Source organism: Meles meles, chromosome 6, assembly GCF_922984935.1.
Source record: "Meles meles chromosome 6, mMelMel3.1 paternal haplotype, whole genome shotgun sequence".
NCBI classification, from domain to species: domain Eukaryota; kingdom Metazoa; phylum Chordata; class Mammalia; order Carnivora; family Mustelidae; genus Meles; species Meles meles.
In genome coordinates, this window is record NC_060071.1 from 4,983,685 (window position 1) to 5,004,421 (window position 20,737).

A 20,737-nucleotide genomic window follows, 5' to 3' on the forward strand; every position below is an offset into this window, starting at 1 on the left:
CAATGTCATTTTCTGATCAGAGAGAGGCATTTTAAAAAGGGACCTCAAAAAAAAAAAAAAAATCCTATTCTTCGGACCTGGCTCCTTCAGTTTGCTCTTTCCTCCAGAGGGGCTCCAGGCTTCCCGCACCTACTTTCCTAAGACTGCTGTGGCATCTGTTGGTGGGCAAGGTCAAGAACAGCCTGGATCCCTTGGAAAAGATGGGGGTGGGGTGGAGGGGTGACGACACACACATTCTAGGATCCAGGGCATCCTGCTTTGCTCAGAGCAGACCTGAGAGGACTTTGGGGCTACGGGCTGAATCAGAGGCTTTCACGCGCGTGTGCACGCATGCCCCCTTCACTCACTCCTCCCAACACTCTGTGGACCACTCCTGTATGCGAGGAACCGTGCGAGGAGCTTCTGAAGAATGAGGCTGATCCGCTGGAAGAATTTGGAACAATCTCCATCACACAAGTGAAAAAGCAAACTGCAGAACACTGTGCATAGAGTGCTACCATTTGTATTAAAAATAGAATATAAATATACATATTTATAAACTTGTAAATGCATAGCATTGCTCAGAAAGTGTACACAAGATCTGGATAGATAACAGTGATAAATTCTAGAGGTGGGCTGGGGAACCGAAGGCTGACCTCCGATCGGAAGGTGACTTTGTACTGCATATTCTTTTGTATTGCTCGGAGGTCTTACCAGGTATGTGTATTAATTAAAAAAAAAAAAAAGCAACAAAAAAATTTTTATAACAAGGAAAAGTGCGGCCAGAGCTGAGTGTACAGTGGTGAACGGGGCAGGCAGGGGGCTCCTGCGCAAAATGTCTCGAACTTGCTAAGCCACAACTGCTACAGTTTTTAAAACCAGACTGTTTACATAAGTTAAGGGAACAGTTCTTTCTACACCAATGATAGTAATTCGGCCCGTCGTTGTACAGAGATAAAGCGATTGGAAAATAAATACTAGTCATTCTTCAAGCCGGAGAGTATTAGGCTGTAGTTTCTACACCGGCGGGCGGGGAGCTTATCTGTTTAACTCCATCAGCAGAGAGGTCACTCCCTAGAACGTGTACAGAAGCACTGGTTACAGCAAAAGCATTTGCTGAGGATGACAAGTGATGAGATTAGCACACCCACTAAAAACACCTCCAGAAAAGAAGAGAGCAGAAGATACTGGGCCCTGAGGGAACCATGTTTCCTGGCATGCCCCCCCCAAACTGATGCTCTTCAACGGCAAGATCGACCCCCAAGGTAAATGAAAGGTCACGGGCACCCCCCTCTGATTCAGAAGGTCCCGTGCAGATGTCTTGCGCAGGATTCTCCCTGGGGTGACGAGGCGCAGACGGGCCCCAAGCAGAACCTGGCACTCCGGGGGAGGGTGCAGGGAGCGCCCAGCCGCAGGGGAGGCAGGACAATAGGTGTCCTGATGGCTGCAAAGTGCTGACAGGCTGGGAGGCGGCCAAAGCAGCCAGGCCAGCAGCAGTGCGGGGTGGGGGGTGCTGTGGACTTTGGAACCAGACGGACCTGACCTGGCACCAGCACGTACAGGCCGCCCAGCAGGTTCTCTGACCTCTCTGAGCCTCTGTTCTCTGTGCTATAGAGGCGGGTTGACTGGGACGTCCTTGTGATTACAGAAATCGGCGGGCCGCGGGCCACATCACTACCGCTGCAGCAGCGTGCACGGGCCCACCTGCATGCCGGCGGCAGGGGGAGGTGCCCCCCACCCTCCACCCTAAAGGCAAGAATCCATCCCACATGTATAATGCCCGCACGCTCACCATCTCATGAAGCCCGGGAAGCGAGCTGGACGGGAATTACCAGGACTATTCAGCAGTGGGGCGGGGCGGGGCGGGGGTGGTGAAGGGAGAGGGTTTCCTAAGAGCCAGTTTAGGGCAGGTTCCAGGTTGTGCCCCAGGTCTCCTGGTGAGTAGCCTGGCATTCTTTCCCCGCCGCACCATCCCCAGAAGGAGGGTGGATGGGGTCAGGCCAGGCAAAGGAGCCTGCAGCTCGCTCCCCTGCCCCCACTCCAGCTACCACTGCTGGGGGCAGGAAGAGATCCACAATCCATCTCAAGCCCTTCTCAGAGCCTCCTCGGTAGTGTTCCCACAAACGGACCATGGGGTGTGGGGTGGGCACCTGCAGTGAATTAGGAAAGGGACGACAGACAGCCAAGACGGGGTGAGCTCAGGCCTTGCAGGCGGCCTCACCACCTGCTTGGGAAAGAGGGACATGGTGGCCTTGCCAAGTGTAGCAATCCTTAAACAGCGCAGCCTCTCCAGCACAGAGGCGAGCACTAACGGTCCCAGGGTCATGAGCATTTCCACTAAAAATCTGGCATTGGACAGAAAAAGAAAATGCACTTTTTTTTTCTGTTGTGAAAAGGTCAGACGTAGTTATCTGACTTAACAATTTACGACTGACACTCAATGCCTTCCTTGAAAGAGCACCTCTATGAGCTCGGCTAGTCCCCACTTCCCTTTGCTGTCCTAGACCTGCCGGGCCCAGTCACACCGCCAGCCGCACAGCAGCAGCTTGGGTCAGGGGTCAGAGGGCACCTCCACACGGCCTGCCCCTGGGGCTTGTTTGGGCCCAAACTCTGATGGCCTGCCCTGTCTAGTCCCGACGCTGCCGCCCGAGAGCTCCCCGTGGCAGCGGCAACACCAGGACGTCTTGAACACTGCGAGGTCACCCTAAAATTCCTTCCCTCTATCCCTCCCCCCACCGCCACCTTAGTAAAGGGGTCTCTCAGGAGGAAAATCCATTTGTAGGAAAAATGGGGGTGCCCAGAACATTCCAACAGGCCCTGAGGCCAATGCTGCTAGTCCCGGGGAGACCTCGGGGGAGGGAGCCCCCCTTGGCCAGTATTAAGACCCTCCCCCATGCCTTTAGAAAGTCTCTAGGGGACCAGGTACCGAGTTCCCGGTTTCCTAACCTCAGCTCCAGAATCTAGAGAGGACCGTCCTCCGACAGCAGGCACGCTGCTCTCCCTCAGAGATGGGGCGGGGAAGGAGTCTGAGAGAGACTGGAGTGGAGTGGGGCAGGGCCAGGCTCACCTGAAGAGGAATACAAGAGCCTACCTGCGTGGTAAGAAGGTTTTTTATTTGAAATATAGTCTGAGCAACATGAGTGTAGCCGAGAGGAGGAGGGGCTGGCCTGCCTGGGGCGGCAGCCTCTCTAATGGCACAGGAGCAATACAAACATCCCAACGTCTGTGGCCCCAACCCTGCGGGTCAGGAAGGGCAGAACCGCGACAGGACGCCCGGCTCCCTCCGACCGGGTCTGCCCGCCTTGGCCCCGCCGCCCCCGCTCCAGACTGAGACGCGCTGCGGAGCTTCCTCCCGCCCACACAGAACGGGAGGAGCCAGTGACAATCCACTCTCCAGGACTACCTTGGAGGGGAAAGAATCAGAGGAGGCAGGAAGGAAGGGCAACGATCGAGGGCCCTCACCGAGCCAGCCTGGGCGAGCTCTCCAACAGTGGGGGTGAGCACCCACATCCCCCTTCTCAGGCTCTGCGGGCAGGGCGGAGGGCTCGGATCAGAGCCCCGGCTGAAGACAGCACGCGGGACCCTCCCAGAAGAGCACAGTGCTGAGGGGTTTCAAGCCGAGTTGACAGCGTTGGGGCTGGGCCACGTAAGCAGCCTGGGGTTGGAAGGACACAGACAAGGGTTGGGGTACCAAGAAGCAGCACAAAGCCATAAATAACAGAAGCAGATTCGGAGCTGGGAGGGTCCTGGGTGACCGCACATTTCCCGGGGCTGGGGACGCCCAGCCCCCCGCAGCTCAGGGCAGACACGGCTCCAGGGCACAGCCGGCCACACTCACACTGGGGCAGAGCCTTCTCTCCCCCACTGTCCACACGGCAGACGGGGCACGCCGGGGCAGCTCCCCGACCGCACGCACCGCAGAGCCTCCGGTCACACCTGAGGGGATGGAGCGGGGCTGTCCTGGTCCTGAGAGGCCTGTGCTGGACTCTGAGCATCTGGGGCACCGTCCTCCTCGGAAGCCGGGCCTCGCGATCTCGCCTCTGGGTGGCCCAGCAAAGGCTCTCCGGCACATTCTTCCAGTCCGTTCTCCCTGGTCTCCATGGACACCTCCTCCCCGGAGCCCTCCTCGGGCTCCGCGGCCTCCTCCTCCTCCTCCTGGTCTCTCACCTTGTGGACGATGAAGAGGTGGCGGCTGAGGGAGCTGGCCGAGGTGTAGCACAGGCCGCAGAGGAGACACTGAGCCGTGGAGCTGTCCGCCTGGTGCTGAGGTATGTGGCTCTGGAACTCGAGCCCCGAGTCCGTGGCAAAGCTACATTTCGCACACTGGAACAGGGACTTGTGCCTTTTGGTGGAAGAGACGGCCGCGCCATTGCTGGTGCCCGGAGCGTCCCCGGCTCCGCTGCCCGGTCTTTTCAGATGGCTCACCTGCAAGGGGACACGGTGTGAGCGTGTCGGGCGGAGCCCGTGCCCAGCGGGAGCCCCAGCCCCAAACGCTGCCGCCTATGGACTCCCAGGAGCCCCGCCCCGGCCGGGCTCGTCCCAGCCCCAAACCGTGGGTTTAGATTTGGTTTCTTTCAGGTTTCTGGGTTTGCTTTTGCTCTGTCTCCTGTAACATATGCATGTGGCACCACACTCCAAGGATGTGGGACAGGAGAAGTCCCTCTTGGCCAGCTCTCCCCGGGCCTGCCCACACGGAGAAGGCCACATGGCCTGGGTTCTGCGGCTCCCCGAGAGACCGTCTGTGCCCCCACAAAGGGACAGCCGCTGCCTTTTACAAAATGATACCACCACATGCACGCTTTGCTTCAGCCTCCTTTTCCTTCAGGACACGGGCTGGCGCTGTCCCCAGGAGGGCCCCTACAGGGCGACGGCGGGGCGAACGGTCCCCTCCTGCAGCATGTAGGTGCGCTCCTGCGATGTACTGCACACGGCCCTGCGGGGCGGGCGCGGACCCCTTCAGGCCCAAGGCCAAAGCCGCTGGACTGAACAATCCCAGGGACAGAACGGCTGGATCAAAGGGTACGTGCATTTGGAGGGTGGGGGTGTGCATGTCAATCGCAGACAGACGTCCCCAAAACGTCGGCGGACACCCCACCTGCCGCATGCCGAAGGCCTTCGGCTGACCAACGCCCTTCTCCAAGCAGCCGGGAAGAAATGCCCTGCAACCCAGGCAGCTCTCCGAGTCCCAGACATGCCCGACCCCCTGAGGAGCAGCCCTCCCTGCCCCGGCGTGGTGGGGAGAGCGAGCCGTGAGGAGGGGAAGCACGTTGCTCCTCAGGTTCACCGGAAACGGGACAAGGGCACGGAACGCGCTCCTGTCGTACAGCAAGGGTCCAGGATCCCGGGAGTCTAGGTTTGGCTCCTCCCGTAACGTGTGTGTGTGACACACGGGTGCACACGAGCACACACTCAGGGGAGCGCTGCCACCCTCAGCCCTGCACCCCCACCCCTCACCCCTCCCGGCACCAGAGGGCGGCAGCCGCCGGACTCTGGCACCTGTGGATCCCTCCGGTGTCCGCCGGGCCCGGGAAAGCCACAGGCTCGAGGAAAGCCACAGGCACGGGAAAGCCACAGGCACGAAAGGCTAACGGCTGCCTCCCAGGTCTCTGTCCCTGTCCTTCACCTGCGTGCGGTCCCCCGGTGGGCCGCACAGGACTAGAGAGCGAGCCGCGGTGGGGGACGCTGCAGCTGCGGCATGCTCCGTGGCTGCTGTCACACAAGGGCCCCCTGCAGCCGGCTCGACAGGCGCACGGAGCAGGTCACTCCCAAGGGCGGGGCCCCACGCTCACCTGAGGGGAATGTCCGCCCGGAGGTCTGACTTTGGATGTCTGGCTCAAATCGGGGTTTCTGATACCATGCATAAGGCTGATGTGGCTCTCCAGGAGGGAGGGCCGAGGAAAGCTGGGACTGTCCTCGGCGCAGTACCTGCGGGAGCATAGCCCGAAGACAGGGTCTAAGGTGACAGGCCCCAGGGAGCCTGGCGGGGCCACGCACACCGGCAAGGGGGCGAGGCGCACGCTGCCTCTGGCTTCTGGGGAGAGAGCTGGCTGGGGGTCATCAGGCTGGCCAGGTAGCGCTGGGCACTCCCCAGAGACACAGAGCCGGCGAGCCGGCCAAGGTGGCGGACAACAGCAAGTCAGAATGCTCGTCCCGGCCCTGAGCCATGACCTCTCTCCACTCCCTGCCATCACTGCCCAGAGGTCCCAGGGCTGGGCCACTGGTCAGCAAGGAGGAGGCCAGATGGGGCACATGGTCCCATCACCGTCACTCCTCCTGAGGCTCAGGGGCGGTCATGCTGACTGGCAGTGTTGTCTGGGGTGAGGGAGGTAGGAAGGGGGAGGCTCGGGGGCCACCAGCGGCCAGAAGCTGGTCCCCAACCAGCCCGGCCTCCTGAATGTGCCGCCACATCTGTCCAGGAGAATCTGGCTTCTCTCCTGCTTCTGCCCCCCGACCTCGCAGCAGAGAAGAGCCCCAGCAGCCCCAGCAGAGCCGGCCACAGTCATTTGGAACCTCGGGCCTCCGGGCTGGCACGTCCGGCACTCACCCACAAGTATAGACTTTCTTCACTGTGTCGTGGTTGTTGCGGATGTGTTTGCGCAGGCTGTTCGGGGTGTGGAAGGACTGCTCACACTGCCGACACGGGTACCGCTTCAACGCCTGCGGGAGATAGCACGCAAAGCATCAGAACTCCAGGACTGCTCCGGGGGTCTTGGTATGCAGGCAGTACAGGCGCAGAGCCCTCGGGCTCTGTGGGACCCTCCCTGCCCAAAGCCCCGGGCACCCTAAGGGGTCCGCCACATAAGGGAGCTCTAACCCCACAGGACAGAAGTCCAGAACTCTGGCCCGGGGACCACGCGCCGACACTTACCCGACCGTGGCTCCTCTTCATGTGGGACACGTAATTCTCCCGATCAGGAACCCACTCCTGGCACTCCTGGCAGGTCCAGCCCGTGTTCCTCAGCCGGGGCCTGGCCTCCGCCCTGCGATGGGCCTCAGGCCTGCCCCAACGGCTCGGAGGCAGGGAGCTGCCCCGAGCAGCCACACCCGTGGCTGGGGGCTCGGTGGGAACTCGAGAGCCAGGGCGGCTTGAGGACGTGTCCGACGAAGACTGGAGGCTTGACAGCTCGTCCACGTTTCGGGGCACACCGTGGGTGCTCTGGGGATGGGGAGAGCGATTACTGACTGGGTAAGGGGAAAGAGGCACAGAGTCAGAAACCCCGGCCTGAGGCGCGTGCCCTCCTCCCCAGCCTCCTGCCCCGGGACACCGCACCTTGACGTGCTGCATCAACTCTGGCTTCTGCAGGAACAGGAGTGGGCACTCGGGGCACTTGAAGACGCCCACCTGCGTCTTGCTGGCATTCTGGTAAAAATGTTGCTGAATGTGCCTCTTCTTGTTGAAGACCATTTCACAGGAGCACTTATAAATGAGCCTGGAGAGACGAGGCCCAGGGAGTGAGGGGGCCGGGCTCGGGCGCAGACCCTCCACGCCATCGCCGCTCTCTGTACCAGGGTCAGGTTTGGGAAAGCACTGCTCTGAGCCAACACGGCTACTCCCCTGCCTCGGGATGCCTCCGGTGAACCCCAGGCAGCCCCGGTGCCCGCCCCCACCCCCTGGTCCATCCCGACACCTTCCGCTAGAGGGCCCAGGCCACTCGGCTCCACCCCAAGGCCTGCCGGGGCCGCGCCACACTCACTGGGAGGGTCTGGGAGGCTGGGTGGGGTGCTGGGCGGCGCTGTGATCCGCGGTGCTGCTGGCCGTCTTGAAGGCCATGGGGCAGAACGCACACTTGTGGAAAACCTGGCAGTGTCGCTCCTGGATGTGGCTTTTCAGCAAGGCCAAGGTCAGGTGGACGACCCCACAGTGCACGCACCTGGATGACAGGGGTGGTGGGGGTGTGGCAGGCGCGTCAGATCCCGAAGTCGCGCTGGGGGAGGAGGACGGAGCGCAGGGGCAGAGCCTTCTCGGGGCCCTCTCTCCCCCTCCCCCCTCCACACGTGCACCCAGAGAGCCTGTCTGCTGCCACCACGCCCAAGGCCATGCTGGCGGGAATGGAGAGGCAGGAGAATGGTCCCAAGACGATATAAACCAAATCCTTTGAAGCGCGACACCACCGCAGGGGTGCAAGAGGCCACGGGAGCCTGGGCCTTCCCAGGGGCTGCTACCGAGTGAGCGGGGGATGGCCGCTTCATGCCAAGTGCGACTGGAGACGCCGGGCTGGCCCGAGCCACAGGCACAGGAAAAAAACGCAGCCTCAAAGCCCAGGACGGAATCCTCCCGAGCAGCACAGTCCAGGGGAACCTGTGCTGACCGCGGGAAGGTTCCACACTGTCCTGGCCATGTGGCTACTGAGATTTAAATTAATAAAACACGGCAGCCAGTCACGCTGGCCACATGTCAAGCTCAGCAGTCAGGCACGGCCGGTACAGCTCTGGACCACGGGGCTCTAAAAGCGCAGGCTGTGTTTTCCAAACACCGTTTAGCAAATGTATCGTTCGCATCGTGCACGACTCTGTCAAAGCACTTGTTTCTGAAACCGAGGCCGGACGCTTCTGCCGACTTCACAACCTCCAGCTCTACCTGGCCTTCCCCTTCCGCAGTCCACGAGCCTGTGGCCGACACGCCACTCTCCAACCACTCCAGGTCCTAGACCCTCTCGCGCGCTCCTTCTTTCCTCCCGCCTACACACAGAGAGCCCCATCTCCCCTTGTTGCAGTACCGCCCGACCCCATAACCCCAACATCCCAGTAAGACCGAGAAGAGAGGCTGTTGCTTTACTGACGAAAGGACATGCCTTCACTTACAGACCCTCTGACTCCCCAATACAGCCCTTCCATTCACTCCCCGAGCCCGTTTTCACAGTGCACCGACATCACCACAGAATCCCGCCTGGTCCTTTTCGTTTCTCCTCCTTTTCTGTGTATCTGGGGGGTGAGGGTGGGGGGACACAGGGAACCCCCTTTGCAAATTTAATTAGCTGTGAGGAGCAGCCCACAGAACCGGAAAGCTGTGTGCAACGACCTCTGATGTGTGCTCATTACTAAACTTGTTATGTGCTTTAGAGTTTCCACACGAGCTACTTAATTATATTTTCTTTTCTCTCCCCTAAACAAAATAGTGACCAACTTCTAGCACACAGAAGTACTTCCACACCACAAGTACCGTGGGGAGAAAAGAAAATCCACATGTTTCCAAATTCATCCGAAGCGGCCAAGTAGACCTGATACGTGTAAGGAATCTTAAGTGGCCTTCCTCGTACAAGTTGACCAGACGTCAGCAGGGGCAGTATAAACAGGTGCTCCCAAAATGCGGCTAAAAACCCCTTCTATGTACTGAAGAGATACTCTGCAAGGAAGCCTCATGGAAAGTAAGAACTCTGGGAGTGAAAGAACCCACACCGTGTCAGTGCAAGACTGAGTCAAGTACAGTTTACAAATTGATGAAAAAGCGGGAAGAGAAATCTGACCCCGAGACAGAACTCTTTACACCAATTTTTTTAAGAGACGGTACACAATTACAGAATCATATGCCATGAAATATGTAAAGTTTTAGAAAAGACAAAGAGTGTAAAATACTTGATTGTCCTAATAATCACAAATAATTTTAAAAAATGACAGATCATTAAGAACAGTTCAAACCTGCTCCTTTCCGACATCACTGGCCACTCCCCAAATTTTCAACAAAGAGCAGAAAAATTTACACAACTCTAAACTGTATATATAACATATATACACATTTTACATGAAGTACCTACACATAAAACACATAAAAGGTACTTTGACGATGTCTTCGAGAAAAGCAAAAATAACACAAAACAAAGCAAGATGGTAAGACTCTATCGTAGAATGAAATGGAGCACAGGGACACTGAGAATTCACTGAAACGTTAACACCCACAGAACGGGAGGAGATATCTGCACGTCATGTATCTGACAGGGGACTTACATCCAGAATAGACAAAGAACTCTTACAACTCAATAGTAAGATAATAAATAACCCAATTAAAAATAGACAAATAGGCAAACAGACATTTCTCCAAAGAAAATACACAAATACCGAACAGAAAAGATACTCAACACCGGGAGCCACTGGGAAAATGTAAATCAAAACCATAATGAGTCACCACGTCACACCCACAGGGACGGCCCTCAGCAGCAGTCAGACGAGGATGATGCCAGCAAGGATGCAGAGAAATCAGAAATCTCATCTGCCTGCTGGCAGGGATACAGAAACGGTACAACCACTTCTGAAAACAGTCGGGCAGTTCCTCAAAAGTTAAACAGAGTTACCAGGTGGTCCCACTCTTCGACTCCCAAGTGTTCACCCAAAAGAACAGAAAATTTGCGTCCACACCACAACTGACGCATCAGTGTTCGTCAGGGCGTTACTCATAACGGCCGGAAGGTGGAACCCCAAGTTCTTATCAGCTGGTAAAGGGCTGCGTGACCTGTGCTATCTACAGACAGGGGAGCATCATTCCGCCGTGACAAAGGAGCGACCTCTTGACATACTACAATAGGGGTGAATCTTGGCTAAAACTACAGACTCTATGATTCCTTTTCTGTGAAATGTCCAAAAAACCAAATATATGAGGCAGAAAATAAATGAGAGATAGCTAAGGGCGGTGGGAATGGAAGGGTTCTAATACAGAGTTTCTTCTGGAATGAAGAGAATGCTCTAAAATTGGCTGTGATAACTGAACAACTCTGTAAACACACTGAAAACCATCGAACTGTACACATTACATGGGTGGATGTGTGCTGTGTGTCTAAATAAAAGTGATACAAAAAATACATGCGTGAAGTAGTGAAGCTCTTAAGCACGACCGAGACTATACACTCAGGCATACGCCTCCTGACTTCAACCATGGGCCTCTGAAGGCTGGAAGGCCACCAGCCCCAGTGAGCCCCCGGCTGAATCATGTTCCTCTTCTGTCGGACATTCCGTAAAAAAGGCCTGACAGGGGCATCTGGGTGGCTCAATCGGTTAAGTGTCTGACACTTGTCCTGGGATCGAGCCCCGAATCCAGCTCCCCACCTAGGGGTGATCTGCTTCACCCTCTCCCTCTGCCCCAATAAATAAACATTAAAAAAAAAGAAAAAAGAAAAAAAGCCTTGAAAACCTGAATCACTTTTGAGACACTATGTTTCTTCTTACTCTTGCAGATGAAAGTAAAATAAAATATTGAATTAAAAGACCAAAGACCAGGGCACCTGGGTGGCTCAGTCTGTTAAGCATCTGCCTTCAGCTCAGGTCATGATCCCAGAGTCCTGGGACTGAGCCCCGCATCAGGCTCCTTGCTCAGTCTGCTTCTCCCTCTCCCTATTCATGATCTCTCCCCTGTTCATGATCTCTCTCTCTCTCTCTCTAATAAATAAATAAAATCTTTAAAAAATGTTATGAATCTATCTGTATCATTGGAAACTTCTTGGATTCAAAATCCAAAGATAAAAATTTAAGTACTGCTTGCATTTTTAGTGGATTGGACTTGATCTTGGAACCAACAGCACATACTTAAGTCACAGTTGGAAAGGTACTTTCAAATGTTAGGCAATACTGTAAAAACACACGTTCAGGTGTTTGGTTTAAAAATGTGGCCTGGCGGGGGCCACCCAGCTGGCTCGGTCGGTGGAGCCTGTGACTCCTGATCTCAGGGTTGTAGGTTTGAGCTCCATGTTGGGGCCAGAAATGACTTAAATAAAAAAACAACAAAAACACTGGGCTGGGATGCTACCAAGCCACGCCCCTCCGCCAGGGCTCTGAGTAACCCATCTCCGGTGTGTTCTGTTTCTCCTGCACTTTAGGGTCTCCATTTCCCATAACACGCAAAAGAAGCTAGTCTACATTTAGAAGTACGTACACGGGGACAGAAGCCAGGGAGTCCCCACAGGCCCTCCCCATGCCTCCGCCCCGTCTGCGAGCCACCATCAAGCTCTGATGCTTCCACTCCCCAAAGCTCTCCCAGATGTACCTTCTCTCCATCCCCACAGCCACCGTGCCTCAGCCAGAGCCACCAGCCTCTCCCCTGAACCCGCCCACTCGCCTCCCAGCCAGGCTCTGGGCTCTCCCCTCTCTAATGCACGTCAGCTTCCTCTTGAGATCTCCCTGAAGCACGGGTCTGCCACACCACTCCCCTGCTCCCCTGGGAGCCCCTCACTGGCCACTGTCACTGTCCACCTGGAGTGCCAAGCACTCCAAGGTCTTGCCTGGGCCTGGCCCTACCGATGCCCTGGCCTCATTTCCCACCCCACCCCCCAGTTCATCTCACCCCCACCAAATGTTCATCATTCCTGTAACCTCTGGTGTGCTCCAGATCCCTGCCCGTACCTTGCCAGACATGCTCCCCCCGCTCGCTTGCCGGAAAACCTACTATCTCCTCCATAAGCGTCCCTGATCACCCGTACTGGGGGGCTCCCCGCTCTAGTTACCGTCGCCTGGGTGGGTGTGTGCCCCACCCCACTGAAGCCCCTGCCGGCGGCAGCTCTGTCCCAACCCCCTTTGTATCCGGAGGGTCCGACACAGCACTACAGACCAGAGTAGGTACTCGAGAAGAAAGTTATTCAATGAACTAAATCAATTATTTTTTTTTTTAAATACCAAAGAGAAGAAAACCTTACTAAATTTGGACAAAATTCTCAGGTAACTGAAAGTGGTAACGTAAAAACGTGAGAAGATGTAGAAACTCCAGAATGTAGTAAGTCAGTAAAGGGAGCCTCACCGAGTGGTTGTAAAAGTCAGAGATCAACGTGTTTGGGAGGGCGTTCTCCTCCCCGTTTTGATCTTTTTCCTGAAAATGACTTCTTGCCTACACCTACTTGACAGGTGGAGTAGACTCAGTTTAAAATAGTTTTCTTGGTTTTACTATGAGGCTGATCATTTTTCCATTTTCAGGGTGTGCTTTTTTTTTTCACAAACGGACAAAAACTCTTCACCGTAAAGATACTGAAGCTTCTGTACCCTGCAGTTCCAGTGGCTAACGGAAACCGAGAACATCCGAAAGTACTGCAATTAGCGAACGTTTGACTGTGACGGTACTTCAAACTTAATACGCCAAACACAGTAACTCTGTAAGTAAACTAACTTTACACACTTTTTAAAAACGAAACTAATCCCCTAAACCATCCCTTCAAAGATCCTTTTTCATGTTTAATTCTTTTTAACTCCTTATTCTTACTACCCCCCCCACCTTGTTCTCTAAAAATAAAAACACCTAAATACCAACTCACGTTCCTGTCTCACTAGGCTGGGGGCCCGGGACTCTTCAGGCCGAAGTTCATCCTGAAACAAGCTCAGCCCCAGGAAAGGACGAGCCACTGGGCCAGGCCGGGACAGCACGCCAGGCAGCACCCACCTGTAGCCCACCTTGCGGGCATAGTGCAAGCAATTCTCCTTCACGTGGGTCTGGAAGTAGGCAGAGCGGCAGAGGGCCCCACACTCCGGGCAGCAGTAGGGGGACTTGTGGGCGTGGATCCGCTGGTGGGCGCAGAAGCTGCACTGGTTGGGCAGCAGCATCTGGCACACCTGGCAAGTCTAGGAAGAAACACCAAGAAAGCAGGTCACGCAGGAGCCACGGGGGCTGCGGACTCGCAGCTCGCCAACCACAGCGGTCTGGCTTTCCGCGCACGGGGTCCCACCACCACGTGCTCTTCCAACCCCCCCAGGAAATCTGGCACCCCCAAGCCTCGCTCCGAGTGTTGATAATACACCCAAGCAAGCTTTGCCTCTCACCTTATCCATCAGAGACAGAACTGATGCTGTGTTTGCAGACATCAGTCCTGCTTCTAGGAGGGGAGTGTTCCTTCCCTCGGGCTTAGCAGACCAGCTTTTCCTTTCCAGAGGCCAAAGGCACATCCTCTAGTGTCAGAGCCCACTACACTGCCAGACCCACTAGGCCCTCTGCCCTCGCTTGGCAGAGGCGGTGCTGGACACCTCCAGTCCCGTGGCTCGGAGATGTCCAGAGCAGACCCGACTGGCCCTCAGAAGCCCCCAGGGCAGGTGGGCTGAGTGGTCTTGCCAGTGTCCATGTCCTCAGCCCTGTTGGGGGTGTCCTGGGCCACTGCCCGGAGCTGGCTGACCACACGTGCCCGCAGGAAAGGGCGGAGTGGGCAATAGCTCCTTCGCTCCCAGACTCAGGAGAGAAGCAGGGGGAGAAGTCCGGCAGCCCGCACTGCTCTGGTGGGCACAGCGCAGACAGCCCCGGGGAAGCAGCAGACCGCGCAGGCGCCTGCGTCAGCGGAGGCCCTTCTGGGTCAAAAGGGTGCACTGGGATCGCTCTTCGCTGTGGGAGCCACTGACCTGGGCCCAGGGGAGGTGCTCAGAGGGACAAGTCGTTAAGGAGGACGGGAAGAGCAAAACCCAGAACATGGGGGCCTCTGCAGGACACACAGCCCAGTTTTCTCAACAAATAGATTTCAAGGGAAAAACAGAAAAAGGAAACTTACAGATTAAAAGACGTTTAAGAGAAAGGTTCACATTGCAGTGTATAGCTCTTATTTGGACCCTGATTCAAGCAAGCCAACTGTAGAGAGAGATGAGACGCTCAGAGATATCCGAGCACTAACCCGACAATGACATCAGGACATTTGACACTTGGTATTAAGGTCTGATAATAATAAGAGATTATCATTATTATTAGTTTTGAGATGTCATAATATTATATCCACGTTCTTTGTGAGGAAAACCTCATACTTTAAAGATACATACAGAACTATTATAGACCCAGTGATGCTGGGATTTGTTTAGAAATAATCCATGAGGGGCGCCTGGGTGGCTCAGTGGGTTAAGCCTCTGCCTTCAGCTCAGGTCATGATCTCAGGGTCTCTGGGATCGAGCCCCGTATCGGGCTCTCTGCTTGGCAGGGAGCCTGCTTCCTCCCCTCTCTGGCTGCTGCTCTGCCTACTTGTAATCTCTCTCTCTCTCTATCTGTAAAAAAGAAAAAAAAAAATTAAAAAAAAAAAAAAAAGAAAAAAAGAAATAATCCATGAGTGGGAAGGGATGGGTGAGAAAATACATAAAACGAGACGGGCCAGGAGCTGGCAATTATTAAAAGACGGTTTGTTCTACTTTTCTGGCCACTCTTACATATGTTTGGGACATTCCATAATAAAAAACCTTTTTGTCTTTTTGTTGTTTTTGTTTTAATTCCAACACCTGTCATCAGGTCCAAGGTTTTGTTCTTAAGATTTATTTATTTGAGAGGGAGGTAGGGGGAGAAATAAAGGGGGGAGAAGCAGAGGGAGAGAGAGGGGAAGCAGACTCCACACTGCTTCTACGGGTTCAATCCCACAACCCTGAGATCATGACCGGAGCCGAAACCAAGAGCCAGAGGTTTAACGGACTGAGTCATCCAGGCACACTGTGGGCCCCATAATTTTTTAAAATTACATAAAATTGGGATGTCTGGGTGGCACAGTCGGTTAAGTGCCCATCTCTTGGTTTCAGCCCAACCCTGACTGCAGGGTTGTGAGATCAAGCCCCCCCATAGGGCTCAGAGCTCAGCATGGAGTCTGGTTAAGATTCTCTCTTTCCCTTGCCCTGTGCCCCTCCCCCCAGCACACAGACAGGCATGCACATGCATGCAGGCTCTCACTCTCTTCCTCCCTCAAATAAATCTTAAAGTAAATATAAATAAATAAATATATATGTGTGTGTGTATATATACATACATATACAAGATATGTGTGTGTGTGTATATATAAATAATTAAAGGAGAAAAACAAAAACATTCCCTAAAAATGGAAAAGCAGAAACGAAATAACCCAACAGCATATCGAGGCAGTGACATAACCATATAGAAAAAACACTTGTTCCCAGTGACCTTTAAAATGCAGCATTTTGACGGATACATCCTTAATGTGATCTATTCTAAGGCCAGAAAGAACCGCAAATACACCCTCAACTTTATGTAGTTGCCTTAGATGTTAAAAAAAATTGGTATTAATACTTCAAAATTTGGGCATATATATGTATGTGTGGTAGGAAAATCTTAGGAACCAAGATTTTCAGTATAAAATCAGTTATGTAAAAACTCCATAATTTTACATTTGAATACCAGTATAAACTCATGATTTTTCTTCCCTGTTTTTTTTTAAAGTAGGCTCCATGCCTCATGTGGGACTCAAACTCACAACCCCAAGATCAAGAGTCATGTGGTCCACCCCCTCTTTCTTCTTTTTACGAATGTGTATTTCGGGGGCATCTGGGTGGCTCAGTCAGGGAAGCGTCTGCCTTTGGCTCAGCTCAGGATCTCAGGGTCCTGGGATCGAGCCCTGTGTTGTCTCCCTGCTCAGCAAGGGAGCTCACTTCTCTCCCCCTACCCCCCCTCCCCCCGCCCCGCTTGTGCTCTCTCCTGCTCACTTGTTCTCTCTCAAGTAAAATCTTCTTTAAAACATACATATACTTCCCGAGGCGCCGGGCTGGCTCAGTTGGAAGGACATGCAACTCTTGATCTCAGGGTCGTGAGTTTTTAATGAGTTTGAGCCCCACATTGACTGCAGAGATTACGTAAATAAATAAAATTTTTTCAATAAATAAATAAATATAATGAAAACATACACTTCTCAGCTCTGGCCACCGCAAAGGCCTAGCAGCAGATACGCCTGCCAAGTGTCCCTGGTACCCAGAATGTGAGGTCAAATACCATTCCTCACCGCAAGACACCTGGCTCTTTGGAAGGAGGGCTGATGCCATGTTTAGCCAAGAAATGCACCCAGGACACCTTGTTGGGACTGAAAAGTAAGGAAGCTTCATAGGCTTCATGGGTTCACATGTTCCCAGGACGTAGGAGCCAGCATGATAGGACTCCACGACCGAAGAGGAAACAGCCTGACCATGGAAAAGCACCTGACCCCAACATACCACACACGTGAAACCCAGTGAGCTCATTGTAAGAACAGAGGTGGCTACCTCACGCCCATTGGGGTGCCTATTGCGAAAGGCAAGCAAACCAACAGACAGACAAAACAGAAAACCGGGGCGCCTGGGTGGCTCAGTGGGTTAAGCCGCTGCCTTCAGCTCAGGTCATGATCTCGGGGTCCTGGGATCGAGTCCCACATCGGGCTCTCTGCTCGGCAGGGAGCCTGTTTCCCCCCCTCTCTCTCTACCTGCCTCTCTATCTACTTGTGATCTCTCTCTGTCAAATAAATAAATAAAATCTTAAAAAAACAACAACAACAAAAAAAAACCAGAAAACCGAAGGTGTCAGCGAGATATGGAGAAATTGGAACCCTCACGTTCAGTTGGCAGGAATGTGAAATGGTGCAGCCACTGTGTGCGGGGGAGGGGAGTGGTTCCTCAAAAATTAAAAATAGTTATGATATGATCTAGCCATTGCACTTCTGAGTACGTACCTGGAACAATTGAAAGCAGGACACTTGGACACTGTGTTCAAAGCAGCATTACTCAAGCAATCCCCAAGATGCGGAAGCAAGCCTAGCATCTATCCACGGGTGAGTGGATATACAAAATGGGGTATAAGCACACAATGGACTATTATTCAGCCTTGAAAAGGAAGGAACTCCTGTCACATGCCACAGTAGAGGTGAGCCTTGAGGACATTATGCTAAATGCAATTAGCCAGCCACAGAAAAACAAGTACTGTGTGATTCCACTGTGTGAGGCACGTGGAGTCAAATTCATAGAAACAGAAAGCAGGAGGGTGGTTGCCAGGGGCAGGAGGGAGGGGGTGTGGGGAGCTCTTTAATGGGTATAGAGTTTCAGTTTTGCAAGATGAAAAGAGCTCTGGAAATTGCACAACAGTGCGAATGTACTTAACGCTACTGAACTGTACACTTAAAAAATGGTGGAAATGGTAAACTTTATGCTATGTGCATTTTACCATAATTTTTTTAAAAATAATAAAGGACAGACTCTTAACACACTATTGGAGACTATTAGGACATCAACTCACTACTGTAAAAACTGGTAACTAAGGAAAACAAATTAAGTATATATCTCATTTTCCAACATAAACCAAATAGTCCTCATCAAAGACGGAAAGATATTTTACACAGAACTCCAGCTAATAACTGAGAAAAAATACTAAAATTATAAAACTCCTTTCTTCAACTCATAAAATTACTGACTCAAGGAGCAAATATTAATGAATACTAAAATAATTAGGTAAAAGATAAGGAAATCTACAATGAAGGTATCCAAACATCCCCACCTAAACTCACTGATCTTGTTTAGTATCATTAAAACTGAGACAATCTGGGGTAATGGGGGGGGGGGCTCAGTCAGTTAAGCAGCTGCCTTCAGCTTGGGTCATGATCCCAGGATCCTGGGATCGAGCACCGAGCTGGGGGAGAGGGGGAAGCCGGGCAGGGGGCTCCCTGCTCAGCAAGGAGCCTGCTTCTCCCTCTGCCTGCTGCTCCCTGCCTGTGTGCTTTCTTGCACTCTCTCTATTAAATAAATAAATAAAATCTTCAAAAAAAACAAACAAACAAACCAAAAAACCCAAGACAATCAAGGACTCTGTGCCTCCCTGAAGTCATGAAATATGAAGAAAGTGATATTCCCTCCACAAAACTGCCTATTTCTAGTCTTTATTGCCAATTTCTGGTCAACAGATAAAATACCGGGTACTGAAGAACTAATTCATTGCATAAGGAAGCATCAGTCAAACCCATAATCATCCTGGAAAATTCTCAGGATGCATGAACCAGTTTCTTCGACATCAGTGCTATGTAAAACAAAATGGGGTCTGGTGGGATGGAGTGGGAAGTGGTACTGCTCCAGACTGAGAAATTCAAAAGACAAAAACAAATGCTAACATGTGGTCCATGTTTGAATCCTGATTCAAAACAAGCCCAACTATAAAAAGATCATTTTTGACGTGAAAGGAAAACTTGTGTACGGACTTGTATTAGATAACATTAAGGAACTGCTCATTTTGTTGGATGTCACAATGACATCATAGTTAAATAAAAGCTTAAGGCCAAGAAGAAACAGTCTGTCTGTGCTGACAACATCCAAATAAAGTGGCTGGGAATGCAGGAAGGGCTGCCCTCCAGCCCCTGCAGGGAGGGTATCCAGTGCACGGGGAGAAGCCAGAAGGCCTGCGTGTGCTCCCCCGCGGTCCCTGCCCCTACTAGAGTGAAGCCCCGCCCCGCTCCATCCGTCTACCCTCTTCTCCGCACATGGCCAGAAGCCGGGGTACTGTCTCAGGAAACTCAAGTCCACCAGCCAGCAAGGTCAGGTTTCGACCCCAGACCTCAAACAGTGCCCTTTCCCTGAGACCATGTTTTTTGGCAGGGGACTTTGTGGGGGATGGTGCTGGGCTGAGGGAAGCCTGCCAGCCTTCTTGGGTCCCCTCTCCCTTTCTTGTCTGGGGGTCCAGCTCCTGCTAGAGGAGAAGATGCACGACGGGAGAGGTGTCAGCTGGGGCCTACACCCCAACCTCCGAGGGCTCGGATTTTAGAAGGCAGGTGAGAAACAGTGGAAAAGCACCGAGCATCAGACCTCTGCTGGCAACGGTTCTGATCACATGACCTAGAAGCAGCAGTCCGCTATGCGGGACAGCTATGTGGGGACAACAAGAAGACTGAAGCCGCAGAACAAAGGGCCGGGGGCCGCCAACGCCATGACTCATCAGAAGCACAGGGCAAACTGAGGAGAGGGCAAAGGTGGGGGGACAGGGAGCCCAGCCACCTCGCAGAAGGACCACAGACCACCAACTCCATCTCATGTCTCCGCTCCCACACTCCCCAGCTCTGCTCCTCAGGCGCACACTGCGCTTTCCCGCACCTCCGTGCCTTGTACCCAGACACCCTCCCCCCCCCCAACATTTCCTGCACGTCCAACTCAAATGTCCCAGCCACAAGGCACTTGCCCCCTGCCCCGAGTCACAGTGAGGTAGTCCCTCTAAGGAACCTCTGGGCATCCACGTCTACAAGCCTTTTAGCCCCTAACTTCATCGGCCTCAACCTGCAGCAGGCGGGCAGTGAGCCCTGTCCCTGCCCAGCTACGTGGGCCCCGGAGGAGCAGTGCGACTCCCCGCAGCACCCCTGGGCCCGACAAGGGAGCCTCCCTCCAGCCCGAGCGCACTGGGGACACTTGCGCAAGGCTCCTCTGCCACAGACAGGCACACGCAGGCCCCTGCCGAACTAAAGGAAAGAGCGGCTTTGCTTTCCTCCCAGGCCTCCGCAGCCCTGGCTTAGGGAGGTGCAGGGAGGGGCGGGCTTGGCTGGGTCCTGGAGAGAGTCACCTGGAGGAGGAAGCAGAGAGGCTTCTGCAGGCATGTCTGGGGGCCTACTTTCATGGGACCTGGCCAGGACAGACAGCCCCCGAGCAGAGGGTGCCAAAGGGTATTCTCGGCACAGACTGTCTTCAGAAAAACAAAAACCAAGCGCACCAGCTGAGCCAAAAATTGGAACAAGCAGATGAGCGGGGCTGCCTTCCTAGAGTGGTGCGAACACGGACCGAAGAGGGCCCCAAAGCCTGGGCCACAGCCGGTCTGCTCTCCTTCCTCAGCCCTGCCTCGGCCCACCAGCAGTCTCCCCAACACAGAACAGCTCCGTCCGCACCCCGTTCTGAGAGCAGAGACTGAGGAGCAGGGCGGTGATGCCCTACCTCTGTCCTCCAAGGTCTCGGGTGTGTGCAAAGCCCGGGCTGACACCTCCCAGAGACCGGTCACAGCGGGACCGAGGCCCTCGCCAGCCCAGGAGCCTGGGAGCTGAGCCCGACGTGGGGCGTGGCCACAGACCCAGCTGGTGAATGTTCAGTGTCCCCGGAGCTGGGGACAGGACCCTCTCCCCAGTAA

At 53.9% G+C, this 20,737-nt stretch overlaps 1 protein-coding gene across 3 annotated transcripts in view; it reads right to left on the reverse strand.

The window, feature by feature from the left end:
- Positions 1-516: 516 nt before the first annotated feature.
- ZNF592 (zinc finger protein 592) overlaps positions 517-20,737 on the reverse strand; it is a 48,705-nt gene continuing 28,484 nt past the window's right edge. For all 3 annotated transcript variants that reach the window (XM_046010262.1, XM_046010264.1, XM_046010265.1), the window contains 7 exons: positions 13,328-13,506; positions 7,674-7,850; positions 7,250-7,409; positions 6,848-7,135; positions 6,524-6,636; positions 5,769-5,904; positions 517-4,404 (listed from right to left, as the gene is read on the reverse strand). In XM_046010262.1, coding sequence (XP_045866218.1) covers positions 3,910-4,404; positions 5,769-5,904; positions 6,524-6,636; positions 6,848-7,135; positions 7,250-7,409; positions 7,674-7,850; positions 13,328-13,506 — 1,548 coding nt within the window. In that variant the 3' untranslated portion in view covers positions 517-3,909. The remainder of the gene's footprint in view (positions 4,405-5,768; positions 5,905-6,523; positions 6,637-6,847; positions 7,136-7,249; positions 7,410-7,673; positions 7,851-13,327; positions 13,507-20,737) is intronic.